The sequence below is a fragment of the Athene cunicularia genome (genome assembly GCF_003259725.1).
Source record: "Athene cunicularia isolate RWA chromosome 4 unlocalized genomic scaffold, athCun1 chr4_part2, whole genome shotgun sequence".
In the NCBI taxonomy this organism is placed as follows: domain Eukaryota; kingdom Metazoa; phylum Chordata; class Aves; order Strigiformes; family Strigidae; genus Athene; species Athene cunicularia.
In genome coordinates this window covers 23,496,026-23,514,652 of record NW_020799099.1, presented here as the reverse complement: position 1 = coordinate 23,514,652, position 18,627 = coordinate 23,496,026, and the positions used below count along the sequence as shown (strand labels likewise).

Here is an 18,627-nt window from a genome sequence, read left to right as displayed (position 1 = left end):
ATAGACAAATCATCAGACAAAATGCACAGGTGTTGCTTGGATTGACTTAGAGCAGTGTGGTGGGGCAAACAATTTCTGGCTGTTTGTGATTAGTGAGAAGTTAAATCATCTGTGGGAGATACAAAGACAACATTTTAGTGCTCAGGTCATGGAGCCCTCCTCCTGTGCAGGCCTGGGAGAGGGGAGTCACAGCATCTGCAAACCAGGACAGAAATTTGAGCATTTGTATGTGTCTTTCCAGGACTGGAATTTTAAAATTCCCTTCTTCTCTACAACAGTCTTTCCTAGCAGTTTCCTTCGTAATGAGGCAGATGATATTTTTGGGTTTGGCTATTTTTTTGGGTTTTTAAAAATTTTTTTCCATGGGGAAAGACTTGAAAAAAACAGTTTAAAGAGAGAGATGGCTAGGTGTGCTGTGTTTTTTTTTTTTCTTTTAATGTACAATCTCAGTTAACAGGTTTTGTTACTTTTAGCTTTCAAAGTTCAAAAATATAAACTCTCTAAAGTGCATAATTGTACTTGCATTTCATATAAACTATCTGAAATTCTAGCAATATACGATGTAAACAGCGGTAACTAAGCATCAGAAAATGCTACAATCTCATCAGTTTAAAAATAAAATGGACTGTTCCCTACATATCATTTATCAAGATTTGTCAGGGGCAAAACCCAGCAAAACAGGTAATTTATCAGTACACAGTGCAAACAGGCTTTTAAAAAATAAGCAGAGAAAACATGCTCCTGGGAAGCCTTGGCCCACTGGAAAAATGAATGACTATGAAAAAAAGGGCAAAGACTGCTTGTCTTGTCCATACAAAGATGTCCAGGCCCAGATTCAACAAAATGCCCAAGCTTTAGTCCATCATAATTCAGCAAAATCCCAAAGGCAGACCAGCTTGAGGCATATGCTCACCATGCATGTTTTTGCTTTTCTGAACTGGGTCTGAACAACACAGAACTGAGCCAGTGCTAAGGATTTTTTAGTAACGCAACATCCTTTCTCATCCCACACTTCTACTAGTAGTGACACTGCAGCTGGTTTGGCTCAGCTGCTCTATCTAAAATAAGTGGGGAGAGCTGACTACGGCCTCAAAAGAAGAAGAGCCCATATGAGCAGGCTGAAAGACGAAGGCACAGCTGTTTTCCTGCACTGCCCTGTGTTCAGACAGGGGGTTACCCTGGACATGCTTCCCTCACAGTCAAACATCTCCAAAAGCAGTTTTCGAGCCCATTTATCAGACCAGTTAACATACCCAAAGGATCAGTTTTGCAGAGGCAGAGCCCACATTCATGTAATGGGAACTCAGCATCTCTGAAAAGCCAAGCCCCAGGTCAGCACGCCTTTGGACTCCTTGGAACTATCAAATTCAGTCTAGACTGATTTTATATAGAAAGGGCAAGTCTACAATCAATAAAAAAAATACAAACAACCCAGGAGTCCCTGTCCTAAGTGCTTTGACTAACACACATAATTGCCTTACCCATCCAGACTAGTAATGAGTGGGTATGTGCAAACCCCCTGGGAGAAGGCTGCCTTCTGAAGTGTTTATGGGTCTTGAAGAGACCGAAACACCTTCAGCATTGGTTTTGGCAAGAATTAACATAGCACATACAGTGAGTGGAAGGGGGTAAGTCTAAGTACCACAACCCCTATATATCTGCTTGTGAGCATACTTGCCCATATAAAGAAGGAAGGGGGAGAAGTTGTTTAGGGGGTCTTCTTGTTGCCTCCTCTGGCATGACTTGCATAAGGCCTGGCTATGACAACTGGCACTGCATTTGATCTCAGACATTTGGCTTCTGCACGTTAGCTCCCTGGGGGATCAAGTCGAAAGAAACCATTTCAGAAATGCTCACCCTGGGACATCAGGGTCGAGCCTTGGCTTGTTGGTGCACACAAGCCTCTAGCGTGGGAGAGCGAGCCCAGGTGGCCCAGGACTGCAGAACTCCGAGCCCTCAACTACTTCATACATTCCTGAACTCGTTGCCTTTCACTGTCTGACAAAATCACTTGAATCAGGCATCCCAGGACTTTCTTTTCTGAAAGTCATAAATGAATTTGAATATGGTGAATTGCCAAAACCTGCACCTGAGACATGGGCTCTTTCTATAGGCAGAGCATGGCTCTAGGCTTTCAGTTCCCTGTATCCTCTGTGCTGGTATACCACCAGTACTCACCAGGAAGAAAAGACCACCATCACAGCGTCATTGCTGCAGCTCACAGTCTGATTGATTGGTGTACATAAAGGAACAAAATTTAGGCTAGCGAGTATGTATGACACCCACACAGACTGTTCAGGTTGGACTCTTACATCTGCATCAGATGATGAAGCAATGTACTAATGGGGTGGGTCTTTCAGGTACCTTCCAGACTGACAGCAGACATTTAACTGATCAGCTACCAAAATTCCAAGGGATTCTGACTGAAAGCTTTTAAAATGTCTCTTCTTCCCAGTTGCCTAAACATGGTAACAATGTTACAGTATCACCTTCCAAGCAGAACAAGCCAGCAAGAACCTTCTGCCCAGCTCATCTTCTTTGCTATCCCAAACAGATGCAAGTACTTTCTTCTAATTCAGCCAAACTGGTCATCCAAAAAGTGGGAAGAAAACCCAACTCAAGTCTAGGCAAAACTGTAACCCACACCAGCTCTGGGTGACAACCAGGAGATTCTTACAGCATTTATCTAGAGCAAAGAAGATGCTGGACTCCAAACAGTCAGGTCAAAAGTCTGAGAAAATCTTTACTGTAGCTACAAAAGAACACTCTTGATGCTCTCTGACCTGTGCCTTCACATGAGATCAGTCAGGGCATTTGTCTCTTAATCTAAAGTAGAAGCTATTTGATCATTTAATCACTATTCATCCTACTTTGCCTCTTACTATGGTGTCCTGGGAAAAAAAATAGTATGGCTGGGTTTGATACTCTAAATATTACAGAATCTGTAAGCAAATCAATACAGAAGGATCCCTTCAGTGAAGTCACTGAGCGCAGTGTCATGTCTCCTACACTGGCAAACTCCATTTTGGGCATCAGGCCTGGAGAAAGAGTGAGCAACAGCAAGTGTAGAGAGTGATGGAAAGCCACCTTTCCTCCCCCTCCTGCCTCTGGAAATGGCCCTTCAGTTCCCAGGGAGCTCCCCAGCTTTCCCCAGCCAAGCTCCCGCTGCATCCACTTCACGCATTTGTCCATTTGGTGCTCTCTCCTCTTTGTTTACCGGCAAAAACATTCTCCTGCTTTACATGATCTTGGAGCTAATATCTCTTTTACTGATCAGGACCTCCAGCAGCCTCAGCTTGGCCTTAATCTGCTTGTATTCGTTGTATTCTTCAGCCATAGGAGTGCGGTCCTCTTTCTGCACATTCCTAGTGGGAGTGAAAGCAGATCATGAGGATTTCTGTAACATGACATCTTCCCTCAGCAGCCTCCCTCCGTCCCCCAACAAGACCTACAAAGCATCTCCTCTCCTCCACTCCCCATCAGGGAAGAAAACCAAACCTTTTATTCTTTGAGAGGGGAAAAAAACCCCCAAACATAAAGAGGGGCAAACAAACTAAGTTTTCAGTGATTTTAGAAGAACCTCTAAGGATGATGGCTGGTGGCAAGAAACTAACAAGATAATTTAAGACTATAAATATATTAAAACATTCTATCAGCTCATTCATGAGGGACTTTTTCTGAAAATAACCCAGCTACACTAAAGCAGAAATACTTGTAAACTAGTGTCTGAATACCTCACAGACAAGCAAGAATTTGACAGAAATCTAAACACACATCATCAGGAAAAAACCCAATTATTCTATCACTAAGAAACTTTTCCATAATTTCTGTCAGCTGTGCTAGAGGCAGCTGGATTTTCACAATATGTACTTTTACTTCCCACTGCTTGTCCTAAGACAAATTTTTCAAAGAGGCTGTGGTCGCTGACTTTTTTTTTTTGGATGGGGAGGCAATTAATTTTAATGGGCAACTGTAATGAATGTGGGTAAAACACTGATGATGATGAAGAAATACGTAACAGTGAATTCCGGTAACCTTCCATATTTGGAGGTCTTTGTAGATGCCAAACAGATTAAAAGTAGCTGAAGACAGAGAGGAAGCTAAGAAATTACCTTCCATTTTGTCGGAAAAAATTATCTTCAAAGTCTCTCAATTTTTTTCTGATTCGCTTTTTCTCTTCCCTGACTTCCTGAAGCTGCTCTAAGAGTTCAGGGCTGTTGGGTTTAAATATAAACAAGATTATACATATGTGCACAATTATAACAGGAAACACACAGCAAATCTACAAATGTATGGTTGTATGTATGCCAAGTGATGGAGCTGCTCCTGCAAACAGCTCTGGCGATCTAATGTTACTTGTAACACAAAGCTCTCTGAATTTAGTTCAGCAAAATGATCATACGCTGAAGCTGAAGCATCTAAGGAGGTCAAGTGTGCATTTCACAATTCACCACTAACTTCTATGAAACCTGAAGATGGGACTGGTTTTGGTGACTCCTATAGGATCCAGATTCATGGTCACGACTTAAGGCTATGACCTATGTGTGTGTGCATCAGACCTACATGATTGGAACTAGCAACTTGACCTCTCCAAAACGTGAAAAACCTTGTAGAGTACAGGGTTGTTTTCATGATAAAGGCCTGTTACTGGTGAAGCAGAGCTACTATTTAGTGCTAGAATCCAAAGATGCAAAGTTGAATATCAGTATCAGAGCAAGGTAGTTTCCTCCCAAACCCTTTCATATGAGGGTGTATTGCATTTAAAAATGAAGCGCAAAAACTTCTGACTCAGATCATAAATGGGAAAAAAAAATCTAGACAGTTTTCTGACAAATAAAATGGTATCGTAGCAAGAAATAACTTTTTGAAGTTGCCTGTGAATTCAACATACATGGATGCTTCATGGAGATTCGAAAGTCCCATATCCTGATTGCTCCTAGCTGGCATTTTATCATCCACTGGGGAAACAAATCCGTCAGCATCGTCTTCTAGTTGATCCAAGAAGCTACGCACGTTGAAATCTGTTTTCACGGTAATTGTGAAATCTGGCTTCACATTGCTGTCATCCTCAGACCCCTCCTCTTCCTCCTATGGAGAGCGACAGAGCACCCCGGTAAACAGAACAGGTTACTGCTTCCCTTCTCAGAAACAGATACCTCCTTTTACCACATGCACTGGGGAACAGATATGGAACGTGGATAGGCAGAGCAAGCACTTTAATTGCTAAGCAGTACAGGACACCAGAAGACCACCAGTAAGACATCCTATACCCAAAGCATGTCAGAGAAACTACAACCACTAATTCAGATTGGTTAAGGAGACTCAGGGCAACAAAAACTGAGTAAAAGAATACATGGGGTTCTTAGCAACCCATTGCTTTAATTTATCTATTCTGGTGTAAATAAAACCACTAACCATCATTAGGCATACTGTCTAAAGCACACCCACCATCCTCCCTGTTTCCCTACAAATATACCTGGCAGCATACAGATTGCCAGATTAAAATGTGAAATATTCTCTCAAGAGATGGAGCTCAACAGCTCTCTCTAATGGCTGAATTCAAGACCTCAAATGCTTGTACAGTGATATCAATGAGCTCAGATCCATCTTTTAATGGTCCAAATGTGGGATACAATTGACTGTAAAAGAACTGCTGTTTGCTAACATGTTCCTGACATCATCTCTGTACCATTTAGCTGGAACACACTAAAAATTAGAGTAGAAACAGTCTGCCTAGTGCAATTTCCCAAAAGTACACTGATGAATTCGTTATGTTCAAATTTTCTGCAAAATTCATAGGCACAAAATTTGAAACTCTCTGCTGCACTTGGTACTTGCTAATTCATAGTGTTCTCAAATGCAGGGCTTGTACTGCAACACTATCCAGAAATCATCTGGATTATCAGGGAACAGGGCCCAGTCTTCTCTTTCCTACAGAGACATTTCTAGAAGGCAATTTTCAACCTTAATATAAGGAATGAGGTGGGAGCATTAGAAGAAAGTAATAAATGCCAGCATGGACAATAAATATCTTAAATATGTATGTATGTATGTGTATGTATATTTATTTTACAACCATGTAACTCTAGCCAGGAAGGATCTAAGCACTTGCATATCTTTGAAAGCTTTTGAGGGCTAATATCACTGAAGTCTTCAAGTGTATGCAAAAACGTATTGTTGCACTGGAATAAAAAGAAGCCATTTTCTTTACCTTTTTTCATGGGATTCCTTGTCAAAAGTTCAGTTATTCCTAAGAGATTGCTTCCACATTTCAGGCAAAAAGGGAAAAAGTAATACCAGGACCTGGCACAGTCCCATTAAATCTTCAAAGTCAATGATATATAAATACATACATTTACATGAAATCACTTTGCCCAGAATTTTCTTATGTTAAAGCTCTAGGCCATGAAATTGCAATGCAAAGCTACAGGCTGAGAATTACAACCAAGATGGAGGCTTCAGGATGAAGAAAGATTAGCTGGGGAGAAGTTTTGAGTAATAATAATAATAAAAGATACAGAGAAGTCTGAATACATCTCAGGAAAATCTGCAGGGAACTTGTGAAAGTTAAAGCAATATTTAGCATATGATTAGATAAGACCATTTCTCTAGACATAGATTATACAGTTTAAACAGAAAGCATAAAACAGCAGTCACGTACTGTTCTTAAACCCTGAAAACAACTTCAGGCTGGGCTGGGGAGGGGAGACCATCGCTCACTGCCATCTACCAGTCCTCAAGCATGCTGTCCTGCCCTGTCGGGTAAGGGCAACTAGGACTGAAGTATGAGAATGCCGATCCTGCTGTGGCATGGAGGAGGATTTGCTAAGTCAATCAAGCAGTAAAAATAGCACACTTTATTTAGGGGAATCTCTCTAACGCCAAAGAAAGAGCTCTCACGCCCTTTTCTGGGAAAGCAAGTTGCTTCTGGATTCCCTTTCTGGAAAGAAAGGAAAGCGACAGCTTTTGTAAGCAGTGTGTCAAACTGCTCCCGAGGACAGATGCAAGGTGTCTTCCCCACAGGTGCCCATAAGCCTGTCTTGCTTGCCTTGCTCCAGGGCACCGGTGCATTGCCCAAGCCAGCAAGGATTACTCTGGCACAGCTCAAGAGCGAGCCTCCTGCCAATGGAAGCCCATCAGAGGAAAAGAAAAGGTAGAAATTTCACTTGTTTAGACTTCAGTGCCAAAACACTACATCTGGCTGTCAGAAAACCTCTTAAAGCATTTCACTGTTTAAAACAAAGGAGCAAATTAAAAGGATTCTTAGAGACAACTGGAATGGAAATGGCCATTTAAGGCCTTTGTTTTCAACAAGTCTCACATGGGAATCTTATTTTAAACCTGTGCTGGCATTTATACCTCAAACCAGAATGATCTTCATTGACTAGATCCATTTGGCTTGTTCAGGCTTGGATCTTTAGGCAATCATGAAACGTTTAAATTTTCCAAAGTTACAAATATAAAATCTCCAGAGTATCCCATCATCAGCACTCCCACCAAGCAAGCTTCCCAATGATTTTTTTCAACACAGACAATATTCAAGATATCATACCCAAATGTTTGGTACGGCTTTACCTCAAATCACCTTTCAAGATTTTATACAACTCTCCCAAATGCTTCAAAGAAAAAAAAAAAATCAAAAATCAAAAAACCCAACAGTGTCAGGGGTCCACCAAGATAGGTAGTGCTCTGCCCATAGTGAACTTACACAGGGGCTAAGTTTTGAGGCCTTTTGGCAATTTTGCCTCTTTAGTTCTGAGTGTAGTTCAGAGCAAAGTTGCCATGTGTAGGCAACTTCACAGGGCCCCATTTAAGTGTTAACAGGCATGTGAGTATTAATGGGCTTAAGGCTGTCACCCTGATTTTCAGTAAGAAACCTCTCAAGGTCTATATTCCCTACAGGACACTGCTGAGCTGGTGTGATGCTGCACTGGTGGAGCACCAGCCATGCTGGTCATTAGAGATCACCATAATTGATAGCTTTAAGTTTTGACTCTGGATACAAGCAAAGGTGAAAAACAGAGGACACACTAAAAGTAAAAACCAAAATCAAGCAAAAATACCCCCTCACCAGACCACTGTTGCAGATTTAGTCTAGCAGTTATCTGGAAAATACTGAGAGCTCAGTGATGATTAACCAGCCTCCAAACAACAGTTTAACACCTTCAGTCTGCAATCTGTTTTAAATGAGTATGTGCCTTGAATAGCCTATTAATATACAATCTACTGTAATTGCCTAAGAATCAAACCACCTTGGATGTCTAGGTCTGCAGTATTTACACCATTACCAAATGCTGGCTTGATAACGGATAAATGAACCAAGTGTGCTGAAACATTTTTTTCCTCTATTACATTGCAAGGGTGATGAAAGCAAGCCAGGGCCCAGCTTCACGCTGTGTGTCCTGATCAACTGTTGGACCTTCCTTCTTCTCAGGTGAAGAAGGCCCAATATTGTAGCAGTCTTCACCACCAAGGATTACTACCCCACAGCAGCATGAGAAAGAAACACAACAATCCTGCCATCCAAATCTGACTGTTAACTAGCAGAACCAAGTGGTTTACTTCCATCCTCATGTGACTTGGTTAGAAATACCCTTCACAAGGTTGCCCTGGATGAAATAAGCACGTGAATGGGAATAGGTAAGGATCCTGTAAGTGCCCCGGTTGGCTCCACGTGCGAGTGTTAGTTTTTGTGAGAGCTCATTCCTGCCACAGTGCTGTGTGCAAGCCACAGAGCTTTGGAGTGAGGAAAATTACCACAAAACAAGTTAGTGTCATTAAAAAGAAAGAAGGAAAGCAAGAAAAAAAGCAAGGTACAAAGTTAATTGTGACTTTTCTTTTTTAAAGCAAAATAAATTATGTGCAGGAGGAGAGGGAAAGAGAAGGATGGGAAAGAATGCAAAGCCAAGGAAAAACTGTAGTCTTTATCTACAACAAGGGAAGAATTGGATCAGAACTGGTGAGGCTTAAAGCAGCTACTGATTTTTCAGGAGAACACTGCAGAAAAATCAACACTGATGGAAAAAAATTATCAATCTCTTTCATTGGTATAAGGGAAAAATTGATGCAAACTGAGCAATTAGTTAGCAGCTGGAGGTCTTCACCTTTATCTCCTTGAAGAAGGAAGCTGTTTCGCCCTCGATAATTGGCTGCAGCAAAGGGCTTCTCCGCTTGCTGGAGGGGGAACCCTGTGACAGGTGTTAACAAGTATGTTACATTATGAACCCCTTTCTCCTCCACCACCTGCTCTCAGCTCATTCTCACCCACACATTCACTCTCAGCTCACTGCTGGACCATCAGGAGAAATCTCTTTCTTAAAGAAGAAAAACATATCTGGCAAACGCCCTGAACCTTGGGCTGTTTTCTCTCAGGATGTTGCTTAGCAAGGAGCATCACTGCCAAACACTTAAGAAAAAAGCTTGGATGCTGGAATACTAGCTGGGCAGAAACTACAAAGTAAAGGCTGCAAGAAAATAATCCCCAGCCCGAGGTCCAGACACACACACCCCATTTTGTTGGCTTTCCTGAGCTACAGTGTAAGACCAGCTAGACTCTCCAGGCTTGCACTCCAGAAGCCTGATTTCCCACTGAAATGCCTAATGACGTAGAGATGGATTTTCAAATGTATCTTGCCTCTGCACGAGCCTCTCACTGTTCTCACTCAAAGGGCTGGGCAAAGCCAGTCTTGTCTCTCCTCCGCTAGCCACTGTGCAATTTCAGTTCTGTGTCTCTTTCGAGAGCTTTGCGTTAGTCTGTCCATGCACAGCTATACAGTTTCTTCCTTCTTGATTGCCAGTCCCATCTTCACAGCACACATTTTAGGGAGTACTTTGCATATTCAAGGAGAAACAGCTTTTTGTTTTGTTTTAAATGCAGGACCAACTCCCACTATTTGCAGAAAACCCCCCACTTCTCAGTGTGACTGCATTGAGTAATGCTGTGCATTCAATTCACTGGTCTACAAAAAGCAGCCAGGACATGAGTGCTGCTTGGGAACAGCAAAAAAAAAGTAGAGGATCATACATGACAGAGTAAACAGGAACCATGACAAAACAATTATTTTTCCATAGACAGGCTAAAAGTATTCTGTGTATATTTTTTAGATCAAATAATTTTTAAAAAGTGGCCTACACAAGTTGTCTAAAATTAAGAGATAGCTCATTTGCTCCCTAGAGGGATGCATTGGATTCCTTGCTGGTGGCAGTGCCTCCATGACAAAGCACCACCTCGAATGATGGAATATCCACCACTTGCAGGCTCTCTTCAATACAAATGAAGCATTAGGAGACTGTTGGCCCTTTCTCCTGTGGGACCCACACTAGTTTGTGTTCCTGACATACAATCCTGTGTAACCAAGCAGCACGGAAGACCTAGAGCTCAGAGTGGACTGATAAGGAAAGGGAAGTGAGGCTGTAGCCAAACACAAGATGATGAAATAACAGCAGCAGCCCAATGGAAAAGAAGAGAAACAACACAAGGTGAGATGTGCCCCATGGCTCATGGGTGGGCACTTGAGTCCACTGACCAGCTTTGCCCGATGTCAGTATATGGTGTGTCACTGATTCACCCATTTGCTTGGTCTTTGAGAGATAAGGGAGGTTGGAACTTGGCCTTAGTGATTGTGTTGTATGCAGAAGTGTGGCGATTCCTGTTTCCTCAGCTCAAAACCAAAGAAATAGCCCCCCCCCCAATGATCTACTCACAATAATAGGGATGGTGTTGGCTCTGGAGAGGATCTGCTTGACCAAGCGATACCTGTCATACAATGGCTTCATCACCTGTCGTTCATTTTTGGTAACCTGAAAAGGAAAAAGCAGCAACATCCATGAAGCCTGCAGCAGATAGCCCTCCACACGCATGTGCCTGTGATTGCTGTTAATCAGAGGGGGCCTGAAGGGAATTTCCTGAGGATGACAGGCTACCAGCATTAGCCCCGAAACAGGTAATGCAAGTGTTTGTGCACGTCATGGCATCTCCTGTCCCAGGTGCCTGATGGAGCAGCACCCAAGCTGTGGGGTGTCTTCTAACGGGGCTGTATGAGAGATGGTTTAAATGACCAACTTGGGAATCATATGTCCACCACACAAAATGACCCATAGAGGCAGCAGTCTGTGCTTGTACTCACGTCTACCATTATGAGGCACAACATGACGTTTCCCACCCTTATTCTTGTGGCTGAGACCTCAGAGGCAGTGTTTATGACCCATGGAAAGAGAGATGAGCTGCACTGATTGGATACTGCAATGTAAGGAGACTTTCCCAGGGTAGGTTAAACTACAGATTTCACAAAAGCCGTCTTTCCGGCTTTGCTATTCCTCCTAAATTCCTGTCCAAGCCAGCAGTTCTTCATCTTTTTAACCCCATAACCTTGTCTTCCACCACTCCTCCCAGAACCTTGCTAGGGAGAAGTTATCACAGAGCTGAGAAGGGATGAAGGAGCCAGGGCTGTGTCACGCAGAGAAGACAGATTACTGCTGTGATGCCCACCTCAAGCCTTCCTTACATTGCTCTGTCCCTAACTCCACTCCTCTTAGCTGCATTGTGCTCCCTTCACAGTTTGAGAGTTCCAAACTGTAAGTGTTCATTTATGGTTTTCTTTCAGATCCAAGCTAAGCCAAACATCTCAGTAGTACTGACAGTGCAGAGGGAAGACCTAACAGACAGCAGCTAGTGTAGGAAAGCAAAGGTCTGTCCAACTAAGTACTTGTTGTGACAAATTTGGGTTTTTATTTCTCCAGTGTTTTGTTAATGCACGGTTAGAAAACAAGCAAACAAAATAATTGGCAGAACCAACCTGACCATCATCTTTCTTTGCATTCAGCACTGTCTGACCCACACCCTATGACTGTCCTTCCATTAGATCTTCTGCCTAACTTTAGATTATAAAGCTCTTATGAGGGGAAGCTTTAACTGATTCTGATGTCATGCCTGTCTTCCTCAAGGCTTTTTACCGCTGCTAATCACCAGAACATCTGAACAGCTGCCATATAAAAATCAACATCAACAGTGTAACCCCTAGGGAGCTCTGTACAGACTCCCTTTCTACAACAGAAGCAGGGGGAAAGGGATACAGCTTGAGAAAGGGAGGAAATTTTAAAATGAAGTCTTATTTTCTCTGCAGTTGGCTTTCACTGGAGTAAGCTTTCTAAAGCTTTTACATCCTCCTTCCAGAACAGGAGAGGATATTGGTTTGCAAGGGACAGAAGAGATGTAAGTATTGCCAGAAGCAGGACTGGCAGGGATGAACTCTAAGAATCTGGAGGTAGAATCTTCCTCCTGATAACCAAGCCTGTTTCCTATGTTGGGGGCAGATGAATAGGGAGGAAGAAGGAGGAAGACCTTTTTATTCCATTCTGGGTTCAATACAAATGTCCTCAAGGCTGATAAGGGGCACAGAGACAGGCAGTGTGAGCTCTAGGATCTGCATGTTCAACACCTCCTCAAGCTGGCTGTTCCTTGAGTAAGCAGCTTGCGTGGATTAGATGGATGTGAGCAGCATCAAACAATTCACCCAGCCCTCTCTGTACAGAGCTTCACGGTGAATTCAATTCCACTGGCTAGCAACTTGCCTCCAACTTTGGATGTTTGGACTAATCAAGCATACAACTGGAGAAACTGGGTAGCCAATATATTTATTATATTATTCCTAGCTTTACCAGGTTAGCAGTTAGTAGAACAGGAGGCACAGTACTACTGTTGGCTTAGATAGTCTCTGTTTCTAAAATAATTAAAAAAAAAAAAAGACTATGCTGAGGCTGAGAACCAAACCTTCAGTTAACGACATTTCAAAGTCGATAAATAGCACTGTTTTGTACAGAAAAATAAGCATAAGCCTTGGAATGGGCAAAAAATCATTAGGTATGTTGAAGAATTGAAAAAATAAACAACATGCTTCAGTATCTGACTATCAGTATGGAGGAAGAACACAGAGAATTAATTTAGACGTTGGAAATTAAGTGTATGGAGCCTGAGTCAGCCCTGCAGACTTACACCAGCAGACTCAACAGAAAGCAGATTCTGAAAGAAAATGTTTAGCACATAGGCAAACCATCTCAGTAGGTAAACATAAGTAATACCAGCAAAACCTGAGTATATTTTGGGATAACATTAAAATGCAAAAAGACTCTTGGAATAATGGAGCCTTTGACACAACTCTGGGGCACACTCCACATGGCAAAAGAGAAGCAGCCAAGGAACAGACCGTTGCCTGCATTGTTAGAGCAGCTCAAGAATTTCTGCAGCTATGGACTTTTTGGCTATCCATTCTACCTCTGCAGGTTCATCTATCACTGGTGCAGAAAGACCCAGTTGCACAATAAATCTGAGCCCCATTGTTTTTCTTCTTTAGTTAAATATCTTTAAGTAAAAAAAAAATACTTGGCTGAACTATCCCCATTCTCCTCAAGCTCTCAGTACTTTTCCACTGCTGCAGTGCCAGGAGCTGGAAACAGAAAAAGCTGATCAGCCTCAGTCTTCCATGCCATGCAGTTCAGTGTTGCTAGGTATAGACTCTTTACTTAAAATGAGACAAACTAAAAAGCATTGTATAAAAGTTGTATAAATAAAGCATCAGAAAGGGGAGAAACAAAAACCAGGTATGCTGACAAGCTAGCCTCCGTGCTTGTGCGCTTTTTAAACTGATTTAAGTAAGTTCACTTCAATGAGATGCCACCTGTTGATTTATATCACTGTAAAGCAGCAGAAGCAGACCCAGTCTCATGGAGGACACAGAAGGTTAACTGGAGTCCCCTGTGCTATTTTACACAAGAATAAAACTGCATGTCCTCTCATACAACTACACTGTTTTAGTTGCTGGTATATGTGATTGTACAATATTAGCACTCCATGAAGGCATTTAAATAAATTAGTGAGACTTTTTTTAAAACAATGGACAAAGGAAGAAATAATTTGGGAGCAAAAGGAAGAGATCAGGAATCCCATGCAGCATCAGAATGACAGATTTGTCAGCTGCACTATTCAAGTATTCCTTATGAGCAATAATTTGCTGCTCCCAAGCCACTGCTCAAGGGATTAGCACCACTCTGAAATTAAGTTACTTTACCTATACAGCTGGTATCAAAGATAATAATTACATCAGTGAAAGAGGAGAAAAGATTCATACAAAGCCAATGTGGTGGCGTGGAAGAGACCATGTTTCTGTGACATCAGGGATCAATAGGTCACAGTGCTTAATTCTCTGTCTTCATAAATAATTTTTCTTTGTTAAGATCAAATGTGCAAGAAATCTCATACCCTTTGCTTCCACTAGCACATGGAAAAAAACAATCTGCTTGAACGAAATCTCCTCTCAACTTATGCTGTGATGCTCAGGAGACAAACTGTTTCATGAACCCTTTGGCACAAGAGGATTGTGAAAATAGCAAAGGGCAGGTGCCTCCCCACAAACAGCAAGGTGCTGGGAGAAATACACTATAGCTTCTCTAAGGAGGAGGAAGGAGCAATGGATGCACACTTGTCTTCCCAGCTAGTCATTTGTACTACCAGAATGCAAAATTCCTGGTTGGATGGGGAACCACACGCAACTATTCCTGTGCAGACTGTATCCTTGGCAAAACTGGTGAGTCTGTTGAGCCTGGATGAACTGGATGTCTCTGGATCTTGGCGAGTGTGATGCCAAAGTAATGCACATTCAGCCTGTAGGCTTGGCCCTACAGGTATCTGCCAAATCCAGTGCTGCATGCAGACAGCACCTTGCTGAGAACAGACTCCTCGGTAGCGAAAGATCAGGGAGGTGGATTAGAGGATGCACGTGTGGTTTGCACAGCAAGAAGTTCTAGTGACTATGACATCAAAGGAGCATTAGGGGGATCATTTACCACAAAGACATATAAAGATGTAGTTTGAAAAAAAACACTGCTGTACATACCGGTCTGCCATGAATGCTTTCGTAATACAGCAAAGCTTTTTGAAGTGCCACTTTTTCAGCTGCTATCTGATCTCTTGTCATGTCCTATGAAAAGTGGCACAGAGAAAGAGGAGGAAGAAAAAAAAGTCAGATTCCTGGACTCAAACAATACTGATTTGTGGCCTAACCAATGTCCTGTCATTTTGTTATTAATGTTTTGAAGACTCATCTCTGCCTTCCAGTCTTCTTTTCCCAACTATATTGCCAAAGAGGCTGTTAATGTCAATGGCACCTATGCACAATGCAGGCAGATTAAAACTATATAAACTTTGCATATGAAGTTTTGTGTACGTAAGGGGGAATTTATTGATTATTAGTGCGCTTTGAAAAAACAATGGTATGCAACTTTTAGTGATGGTGGCTCTTTTAAATTTAAGGTCTGAAATGTAAATTCTACAACAAAACACACATTCTTTCCTTTTCTCCAAATCTGAGACAAGCTCCAGTACCTCTTGAAAAGTTTACCATCTTTGCTTTGACTGCCACAAACACACTTTACCAAGAACTGAAGTGCAGTCAGAACATCCCCTTCTGACAATTCTGCTATGGAGTGAAAAGCTCTGGCAGACAGACTGAGGGGATCAAGCAAAAAAAAAGGGCAGACAGCTGGAGAAGACTTCCATAACTAAGTTTGCCAGAGTTCCCCCACTGAACTTGCCCAACATCGAGTCTTCTCTTCTTATCACAGCACCAAATACTATCACAGGCCCTATTTAAACGGCCAGGCTGTGGATTCTTGCTACTGTCAGAAAACAGCCAAACACACACTGTGTGTATCACTGTCTTCTGCAGATCTAGCAAACAAAGATAATGCTGTCTGCCCCTCTCTTACAAAGCACTGCACAATTTACATGGCAGCAGACTCAAGGACTTCACTTACAAGGCTGCCCAAACCTCAGGAACTAGCAACATCAGACACAAAGACATCCCCGCTGATAACCATGAGAGATTACAGAAACTCTGAAGAGCAGAGATAAAATGCCCTGAGAGAAAAGCATTCAGTTTTGGAGTGAACTAGAAGAAAAGAGATGACCCAGTCTCCAGAATCACTGGAAGATTGAGAATTTGCCAAAATCCTTTTGACATAACAACAGAAACAGCCAAATACAGAGCAGGAAATACTGCAGTAATTCAGACACATTACTTGGAATATAGGATCAGAAAAAGAACACACAATGACACTCAATAGAAACTGAGCTCTGGGAAAAAACCCCAAAAAACAGATACTAAAGGCAGAGGGAAAGAAACTAAAGCAAGTGAGCCATGAGTAAAGGTTATAGACTTGGTGACAAAATGTAGAAAACCACAGGGCTTTTACAAGTGATTGTGCAACCACCAGTCACCTACTTGTACTAATGGCCTAAATCTGATCTGTCTACATCATACCTTAATATCTTCAGGTCGGTTAGCCTCTGTTCGTTTTTCTTGAAGCTTCTTCTGGACAGAATCAAGGGTTGCTTCCACAGCAGGCTTGGCAGATTTATCTGACAGATCTTGCTTCTTGTCATCATCCTTTTCAAGCTGAGAGCCAAAGCTCTTGGGGAGCGTGTTGCTCCGCTGACGTACAACAGGGCCAAGGTCTTCCTCCGGTATCTTCAGTTTTGATTCTAAACAGGGACATTTAGGGGAAGATGAATAATTCTTCTGATTTTAAAATGTGACAGTAACAGTATTTCTGCCTAACATCAAATTTAAATGAGGCAGAGTCTAGCTTCCCCCCAAAGGTGCAACAGTGGTGGCTGCTCACCTTTAAGTTGCTTTCGGAATTTGGCCAAGTCATTTGTCCATTTGAGTACTTCAGGGTTGGCTGCTTTGTCGCTGTGGGAAGGCTGGGAGGAAAGAACAGTCATGCTGAATCTGTGTTAAACCAACAGGAGAGATCCACTGAAACAAGCGTATGTCACAGAAAGAGGTACGACAGAATTTGGACCCAGCACAGAGCATAGGCACTGGCTTCTGACAGGCACCTGCACCTCTGACCAACTCATTTCAGACCGTACTTTAATTGCTCCTGCCTGTCACAATGTTGTCTCATAGGGGCACCACAAGATTGATTTTCTTTTTAGAAAACACAAAACTTTTGATGGCAAACATTAAGTTGTAGGAGTGGGTCAGAGGGCCAGATGCACATTGGAATGCTTGTGGCCTGCTGTTTCCTAAGAAGGCACCTCCAACATAGAAGCCTAGCATGAACAGTTTGAGAAGCATTAGGATGCATGTAGCTACACCAAAGGCTGCCTTACATCCAAAGACACTGAAATAACCCAAACGCTAGGCTATAGCAAGCTCTGAGCATTTCTTCCAGCCTTTTCTACTGCAGTCAAGATCCTTCAGTACAATCCTTTGTGGTTTAGATCACCAACAAAGATGCGCACATGTAAAGCTTGAGTTCCTTAAAAAGCTTTCTGTGCATTGCAAGGGCACATCAGGAATAATTAAGAGTACAGTACACTGCTACTGCTCAGCAGCATTTGACTGTGGTTCCTTACTCAGGAGTAAAGGCAGCTGCTCACTCTCCTCTGCAATGCACTGGTGTCCTGGGATTACCATCATGCAAATGAGATGTGCAATTGTGCTTCCCATAAGCTGAACTTTAATAAACAGACAGGTTTAACACAGCCATTCCTACAGACTGAGTGTGTGTTTTTGGCACACTATCTTAAGCAGTGACCAAAATCCTATGAGTTTATTACGCTGTTTCTTGTGCTGCGCTGACAGCATGTAATGCCTGGAAAGGTAATTTGCTTGGTATGGATGCACATTTTGTTTTTTTGGGCAGCAGATTTTTTCTTTTTTCTTATAAAAAGCTTTCAAGCCCTCTGTATGTTTGACAGACTTCTCTGATGTCCCTTCCCTTTGTTGCTAATGCATACCTCTCTGTACAAATGCTTAACTCTTAGACACTCACTCTGTATTTCCTCTCCTCTTCGAATTTGTCTTCAAATCTCCTGATCTTTTTCTTTAGTCCCTGAATCCTCCGGGTGAGTTGCGCGGGGGTAAGGTCCTCTCTGTCATCTTCATAAGATCCCAAAGACGAACTCCGCCTCCTACCAAGAGCAGAGATTGCAGGAAGAGCTTATTCAAACAGCCACAGTACATCTTCATGCAGAAAAGGCCACTTAAACTTTGTGTAAATAAACACAAATCCCACAGAAGTGAGAAAGCTATGTTGCTACTCTGTAATGAGATAGCAAGAGAAGCTGTAACAGCTTCTTCCAACACAGCAACTCCTTAGATATTAATTCACAAACCCAGAAATGATTAGTTACCAAAATGTTTTCTAGAAACATCAGTTTCCTGTCAGTAGGAACAGAAACCCAACACAGCATAGCTATCCAGCATATGTGATCCAAAGAGATGTGGCTTGATGTAACTGTGCAAACCCTTTACAGCTGGGTGTGAGTCAGCACAGGCAAATCACAACCCACCTCATGAAAGAATGAGAATTGGGAGGGGAAGGAGGCACTTCCGTATCATCCAGGTACTGCTGGCTCTGTCCATAGGCATAGAAGCGAGGGGACAGCATAGGATCGCTGTCCTCATCCAGAAGCTGGCGAATTAAGCGACCGGCCTGCGGGGAAAGGCGAGCCTCGTCTGAGTCTAAGCCGTCTCGCTGCCATGAGGAAAGAGCAGGGATGGGCTCTGGGAACAGTAAGACAAAGGCTGGTTTAATCGTTTTTGTTTTACATGTATGACAAAC

At 42.4% G+C, this 18,627-nt stretch overlaps 1 protein-coding gene across 5 annotated transcripts in view; it reads right to left on the bottom strand.

Annotated features, from left to right (window-relative positions):
- Positions 1-277: 277 nt before the first annotated feature.
- Positions 278-18,627, bottom strand: part of FAM13A (family with sequence similarity 13 member A) — a 131,376-nt gene continuing 113,026 nt past the window's right edge. For 4 of the 5 annotated variants that reach the window (XM_026847533.1, XM_026847534.1, XM_026847531.1 and 1 more), the window contains 10 exons: positions 18,356-18,569; positions 17,836-17,974; positions 16,675-16,756; positions 16,314-16,534; positions 14,889-14,972; positions 10,705-10,800; positions 9,105-9,188; positions 4,892-5,088; positions 4,113-4,214; positions 278-3,365 (listed from right to left, as the gene is read on the bottom strand). In XM_026847533.1, coding sequence (XP_026703334.1) covers positions 3,239-3,365; positions 4,113-4,214; positions 4,892-5,088; positions 9,105-9,188; positions 10,705-10,800; positions 14,889-14,972; positions 16,314-16,534; positions 16,675-16,756; positions 17,836-17,974; positions 18,356-18,569 — 1,346 coding nt within the window. In that variant the 3' untranslated portion in view covers positions 278-3,238. The remainder of the gene's footprint in view (positions 3,366-4,112; positions 4,215-4,891; positions 5,089-9,104; positions 9,189-10,704; positions 10,801-14,888; positions 14,973-16,313; positions 16,535-16,674; positions 16,757-17,835; positions 17,975-18,355; positions 18,570-18,627) is intronic. The other variant, XM_026847532.1, reaches the window with a different exon arrangement.